This window comes from Stegodyphus dumicola, chromosome 12 (assembly GCF_044657685.1).
Source record: "Stegodyphus dumicola isolate Sdum_Otavi_A_Nest chromosome 12, ASM4465768v1".
In the NCBI taxonomy this organism is placed as follows: Eukaryota; Metazoa; Arthropoda; class Arachnida; order Araneae; family Eresidae; genus Stegodyphus; species Stegodyphus dumicola.
In genome coordinates, this window is record NC_140779.1 from 58,882,676 (window position 1) to 58,890,319 (window position 7,644).

Here is a 7,644-nt window from a genome sequence, read left to right on the forward strand (position 1 = left end):
AAATCTAAAGACAAAAGATTTTGCATTATTAACTCTTGCGAAGAACATATTAACAAACTTTAAAAATGGGCAATAAAGTGAAAAATTATTAAACATACAATAATGAAATAATTTTAAATACATACAATTTAAAGAATGTTGTGCCTAGCTGTAAAAGTAAAACGTGAGGCAATCCATGCTCATGAACTAGAAGCACACCTTCAGCAGAACGTCGCATGCCAATTTTCTCAAACTCTTCTCGCATACGTCGAAATCTTGCTGGGACCGAACTATCACGTTCATAAAGAGGCTCTTTAGTACCAAATGTGTAATTAGTAAGAGGATACCTAGGAAAATTCATTTACTGCATAAATCATTTGCATAATTACATGAAAATGAAAATTATATAAAGCATGCCAATAAAATAAGCACAGCATATAAGAAAATTTGACTGAAATGTTTCTTATTCTTGCAGTTCTTTGTGCTGTATGTAGCAACTTTTTAATTAATAATTCAATATTATGTAGAAATGCTACACGAACATAGCAAACTTAAAGAAAAGTACTATGCTTAAAAGTTATAAATTTACAGAAAACAAACCATGACAATCTACATAACCATAGATTTCTGTAGTAAGAAACTGGTGCATATTCAAAATTCGGAATAAGAGCACATATGATAATATAATATATATGTTGCAATTGGTACTATTTTCACAGGAACATTTTATTCTGTGAAAGCAGAAATGAAAAGATAAAAAAGCTGAAATAAATGCTAATTTGGCCACATTATACAATACAATCAAATTATAAAAAATTCATGAATAAAATGAAAATAATGCAAAATGGAAAAAAAATAGTCTCTAAAACAAACATGACAAACTTTCACATTCTCGCTTAATATCCAATGCAAAGATATTTGGATCTATTCACTTGATGCATGCTTATTAGTATGACATTGTTGGCAGTGCCTTATATGCCAAGTTAGAGGAAAAAGAACATAGTACATAATACCTTTGTAAACCATTGTAGGATTGGGCGCTGCCCATTGTTTTTAAATGCATCACTGGCAGTCAGATGATGAGTGACACAAAAAAAGTGCATCAAATGATGAATATTATTGAAGATTCTTGGCATTGTCACATTTATTATGAAAAATGCAGTTGTTTCAAAATAAAATATTTCAAGCTATCAGCAAGTAAATTTAAAAAATAACTTTGAAAAATTGCTTGTGTAAAATTAATGTTTTAAATGTATTATTTAGTAATGAATCCATTAATCTATTATATGTACAGTAACACTAATTATTAAACATAATTTTGAGAATATTGACAAGCAAAGCACTTAACTGAAAAAGACACTTTTTACTAAAAATATTAGTATTCTGCATGAATGACAGCGAATATATGTAATGAATACCATGGCCAAATACCTATATAAAGAAGGAAAAAAAAAAGTATTGGTTAATCTTTGGACTATGGTAACTTGGCGATTTTTTGGCGAAAATTCGGCAACCAACCCTGCTACAGCAACCTGCTAGTTTTTGTTTGGACACCATTTCATTTTCACGAAGTAAAGGCATTTTTTTTTTAACTAATTATTTTTCCCCAACAATCTGCTAGCCAAATTACGCTTATGCTAGAACTTTTATGGAACAAAAGTGCTTAATCATGATGAAGATTAGATGCGAAATTGGGAGAAAGTGCAGAATCACCCACAGCTTGCCACGTTTTTAAGAATTGCACATACACGGTATCATCCATGTACACGTCGACCTATTTTCACTTAAAAAAACATCCCAGAATTGCACAAAAATGGCATTGCACACACTCTTGACTTTATCCATGTACACTGCTAAAGTTCTAGCTAGTAACCTTTATTGCCTTACCAAAATGTCGCCAAACTACCTGTGACCATATTCCAAAGATTAGCCTAAAAAAAATATTGCACAAAAATGGCATTGCGCACATTCTTGACTTTATCCATGTACACTGCTAAAGTCCTAGCTAGTAACCTTTATCCCCTTACTAAAATGTCGCCAAACTACCTGTTACCATATTCCAAAGATTAGCCGGAAAATCAGGCCTGATGAAATTAAACATGACAACATCATTTTCTTCTGAATGATGCAGCCATACATATGAAAACGACAGATGACACACTTCTCAAAATGTTGTATCTGAAATGAGTTGTAAATGCTTTCCGTGTAAAGTTCATGAATTTTTGCCATACGTTGACAAACCTATTTGTATTCTAAGAAAGATCTTTTTAAATTTCTGTTATTGAGAGTTTTTGGAGACACTGCAGCTGATATATTAGTTTTGGCAATGTGGGTAACATGGTCAAGTGAGATTGTTATTATGCTAAGCAGTAATAACTTAAGGGGGCCTGAATACTGAAGATTCAAACTTGGGTCAAGCTACCAGTATTCAGCAATTGTATTGCTCAACTGCTTGTGAACTTGAACAAAAGTATGAATATTTTGTTAGTGAAACCCATGACGTAAGAAAATAGGTAAAATTTATAATGTTTTCAAAATTAAAACATGGTCGATTTTGTTATGAATCCTATGGTTCTGACATGTTTTAAATATACTCCTGCCATACAGATAGAAGCTGAATGATCATTGTTCTGCTTACAACAGGTATAACATGTCAATGTAGAATCTGAAGGAAAGTTTAGGTTATTCGAATATAGCAAAGAATAATGGCTATCGACCTAAGAAGAATGCCTTTTTGAACAACTTTCTAAGGGAAACTGGCTTGCATTTGCATTACATATGAGGAAAACTAGAAAAATCCACCATGCAGCCAGCCCTTTAACCATGATATGAAACCAGATCAAACTACCAGTATTCAATGGTCTTAACCAGTTGTAGGAAAAATCTGAAGAAAATGCTTGCAATATCATGCAATCAGAAATTAACTATGTGTGTTTTTTTTTTTTTGACGCCATTTTGTTTTCACAAAGTAAAGGCATTTTTTTTTTTTTTTTTTTTTTTCTTTTCCTCAACATTTTTTTCCAACAATCTGCTAGCTGAATTACGCTTATGCTAGAACTTTTATGGAATAAAAATGCTTGGCTAATCTTTGGAATATGGTAACAGGTAGTTTGGCAACATTTGGGTAAGGCGATAAAGGTTACTAGCTAGGACTTTAGCAGCATACATGGATAAAGTCAAGAGTGTGCACAATGTCATTTTTGTGCAATTCTGGGATGTTTTTTTAAGTGAAAATAGGTCGACGTGAACATGAATATCGTGTATGTGCAATTCTTAACAACGTGGCAAGCAGTTTGCGATTCTGCACTTTCTCCCAATTTCACACCTAATCTTCGTCATGATTAAGCACTTTTGTTACTATAATTCAAAGATTAATGAAAGATATTTATAGTGGTTGATTTTAGAATCTTCTATACTTTCAACATGAATATTTTCTCAGGTCAGCAGCCAGATGGGCTATACAAGAAAGTCAATAGTTCTAGTGAAAAAGCAAAGCACATACTAGCTCCACTATACAATTCTGGAAGAAACGTTGCCACAGATAGTTGGTATACCAGTTATGAATTGGCCAATTTCTTACAGCAAAATTAAATTTCTATCATTAAAACAATATGCAAGGATAAGAAGATTAGGCTGATCTTTGGAACATGGTAACAGGTAGCTTGGCGACATTTTGGAGGCGATAAAGGTTACTACCTAGGAGTTTGGTAATAATGTGAGAAGTACTCAGTTCCGATTGCGCATTATTTTGTGTGAGGGAAATGAGAGATCATGAGATATGTCATGTGACATTAATGGACGAATTACAGTTCTTTAATCAGAAAAGGGGGTAATTTTGGAAAAATTATTTTGTATTAAGTTTCATTGTGTGTTGTGTTAAATAGTGTTGATTAATTTTCGGATTGCATGGCGCTATGTAAAGTGAATTCTAAATTTTTAATGTGTTTATGTGATAATAATAATAAGTTGAGATTGTGTGAAAGGAAGGTGTGTTGGTGTATTTAATTATGGCAAAGCACATGAGGGCTATCTGCCTAAGGGGACGGATGCCTTCGTGGAGGACTTTCTAAGGGAAACTGGCTCGTATACACATTACACATGGGGAAAACCACGAAAACGCCCATGCAGCCAGCCCGTTCGCGGGATTCGAACCTCGGACCGAACTACCAGTGTTCAGCGACTTTACCACTCGGCCCCTGGTGGGCCGTGTGAAAGGAAGGATATTACAGATAAGTTTGAATGTCGGTGCAAGAAATCTGGTGAAAATGGACATTTTGTGAAACGGAGTGTAAGGAAGGGTACGTGGTTTGCTGAAAGTAGTTTGAGTATGGGTGAAATTTTATTAATTTCTTATTACTTGGTGAATAGACTGACAGTTGACTACTGGATTTCGGATTTAGAAATTAGCAGTAGCACTGCAGCCGATTGGAACTCTTTCTGTAGGGAAGTGTGCATGCCACATAATGAAGATTCTCAAGAAGATTAGGTAAGTTAGTATTTTTAATCATTTGAGGATATTATTTTTATGCATTGTTCTAAATGTAAGGAGTAAATAAATTAATATGGTATTATTGGAAAATTGTTATTAGCAATGATTTAGTTTAAAGTAATTAGGATTGTAATCTAATTTTTATTAATTTAATGTATGTGCTTATTTATATTTTAAGTAGTGCTTATTTATATTTTATTTAATTTAATTATATTTTAATTTAATTATCGTGATTTTTTGAGTTATATGTTTGTAGTATTTTGGAATACGTTTGAGTAGTATACGTTGAGTATTTTCATGCATTTTCGTGAAATTTTTCTAATTTATGAGAAAAAAAGCAGTGTACATGGATATAGTGAAGAGTGTGCGCAATGCCATTTTTGTGCAATTCTGGGATGTTTTTTTAAGTAAAAATAAGCCGACGTGTACATGGTTTAGTGATATTTTAATTAAATGATAGTTATTTTGTGAATTTTTTGTTTGTAGGAATTTGGTATACGTTTAAGTTGAAGTAAACGTGCATGGAAATAATTTAAATATTTGATACTAAGTATTTGTAATGCTTGCGGTATGAATTCGTTGGTGACGTGTATAATGTAATAGATGATTTAGAGGTAAAAGTTTTTGGATATTTTATTTATTTTATATGTGGAAATGTTCATATTTGGAAAGGGTAAATACTTTTTCGCGATCAGGTAATTTCATATATGTTCTTTTTACCGGGTTTAAAGATTGAGAAAATTGTCATGTATTTTCGTGAATTTTTTCTAATTTATGAGAAAAAAGCAGTGTACATGGATATAGTGAAGAGTGTGCGCAATGCCATTTTTGTGCAATTCTGGGATGTTTTTTTAAGTAAAAATAAGTCGGCGTGTACATGGTTTATGTGTATGTGTTATTTTGAAAAACGTGTAAGGAGTATGGTATTGTGCACTTTTTCCCAATTTTGCAGTGAATATTTGTCATGATTAAGCAGTTTTGTTAGATAAAATTTCTAGCATAAGTGTAATTCGGCTAGTAGATTGTTGGAAGAAGTGTTCAGTAGATAAAAAGAAAAGAAACATGTCTTTACTTCGTGAAGACAAAATGGCGGCGGGAAAAAAAAAGAGGGTTGCTGTAGGAGAGTTGGTCGCCAAAAAAACGCCAAGTTACCATAATGTAAAGATCAACCCTAAAGCTGTTCTGCTGATTTCTTGAAGCACTAAAGGAGAATGCGGTAAAATCCTAGTATACAGTGCAGCCTTGGCGCGACTTTGAAAATTATCGCCAACACCAGAAATGATCCAAAGGACGTCTATATATATATATATATATACTATACATTATATACTATGTGTGTATATAATACATAGTATATACTATGTTGGTAAAATCCTAGTATACGGTGCAGCCTTGGCATGATTTTGAAAATTATCGCCAACACCAAAAATGATCCAAAGAACGTCGCGATTTTGAAAATTATCGCCAACACCAAAAATGATCCAAAGAACGTCTATATACTATACACTATATACCATGTGTGTACATACATAATATATATAACTATATATATTCTTTGAATGACCTGTTTACTACTCATCGTACATGTCCCATTTTTACTGCTCATCATAAAGTCGCCAAAAGTAGCCAAATCCCGTGTGCACCGGATACTAGTATTAAACCGAGAATGCTTTCAATGTGAAAGAAATGTAAAGCAGTTTTTCTCTTGTAGGCAGACATTTTTATATTAATTTATAAGTATGCACAAAAGCTTACTCCCTCCATACTTAAGAAGCATAAATTTACATTAAAAGCAACGCGTGAACAAGATTCATAAATAACTGATGATATGTTTCATAAATGCAGACAAAACAAAATTTAAAAAGTAAACAAGATGCATGGTACCGGCATCATAACAATACAAAATGGCGGCAAGTTGACACAGAAAACCACGGAAAATCACATTTTGAAAGCATAAATAATCATACTTACAAACTAATGGAACGATTTAGAGTAGCATTTAGTGACGAACTGTTGCCGGTCATGTATTTTCCTGTGTATGGGGTGCTTTGATTTGATTTTGGCCACCCAGAACTCGATCGACTCGAATGAGACGCCATAATGAAAATTCAGTTATAGTTACAGTTGCAGGTTCAAAATAAGTTGAGAGAAATGCTCAACATACTTTTTCGCACGAACGAGCTACAATTCTGCAAATCGGAACCCGGAAGTGTGTTGTACGTCATCACCGGAAGTGTACCTACGTCATCGTTGCATTATCTTTGCTGACCAATGGCATACGAGCAGGGTTAACATAGTTCTAACAGTGGTTGCCCTACTCTTTGATTTATCACTGCTTGGCAATTACAATAGGTAAATAATATCGTAAACAAGCACAGTAGTTATCGGTAAAAGTAGGCGCTCAATCCCGAAACGAATTCTATTGTTTGCTGGAAGAGTCCAAGATTTGTAGGTATGGTACGTGAAAGTAGGGATGAGCTAAGAGGAGAAAGGAAAAGGGATTTTGAGTATAGGGAATTTCAGTCATTCCGGGATTAAGCGCTTGCTATGAACGGGCTCCTGCTTTGTGAGGGTAGCTAGCGTTTCGTTAGTAAGTGTATTATTTATTATTCTTATTGTCTGCCTTTTTTTTTTTTTACAGTTACAATTTTCTACAATAGCTTAAGTAAATAAAAACTTTACAGTTACGTATTGTAACTGCATGTAATACTCTCTTACTTTACCGTAATAAGAGTTCTAATAAATATTAAATTTCATTGGAATAAACAAAATTATGTAATTTCGCCAAAACATTATGCCTTTAAGCAAATTTTAAATAAGCATACAATTTTACATTGCAAACACGTATTTCTCTACGAAATATTTTTTTTTTTGTTTCATAAATTGATAAAAATTAATCTTTCCTTAAACAAAATGTTCAACAAAACATGGTGCATAAAAAAGAAGGGAAACTCCTTCCACGGTTCGGGAATAAGTCAGCGAGCATATCCATTTTTTTCCCTAGTACCCACTGAAAGCCATTCCACGATCTAATTATTTCCGTTGGAAACCATTCTGGAACCTTTCCTTTGTATTCCTCTCACCTGCGTATATTGAACTCGCCCAGCTGACAATAGCAGGCGTTCCGAGATTGACGGTCTAGTATCGGTAAAAATTTGATGTAGGAAAACTATACA

The 7,644-nt window shown here is 33.3% G+C and overlaps 1 protein-coding gene across 1 annotated transcript in view; it reads right to left on the minus strand.

Moving 5' to 3' along the window:
* Nucleotides 1–6,634, minus strand: part of Cpsf5 (cleavage and polyadenylation specificity factor subunit 5) — a 43,097-nt gene extending 36,463 nt beyond the window's left edge. Inside the window, exons 1-2 of the mRNA XM_035376960.2 lie at nt 6,440–6,634; nt 126–326 (exon numbers count right to left, since the gene is read on the minus strand). Of these exons, the coding sequence (XP_035232851.1) occupies nt 126–326; nt 6,440–6,567 (329 nt within the window). The 5' untranslated portion in view covers nt 6,568–6,634. The remainder of the gene's footprint in view (nt 1–125; nt 327–6,439) is intronic.
* Nucleotides 6,635–7,644: the final 1,010 nt, after the last annotated feature.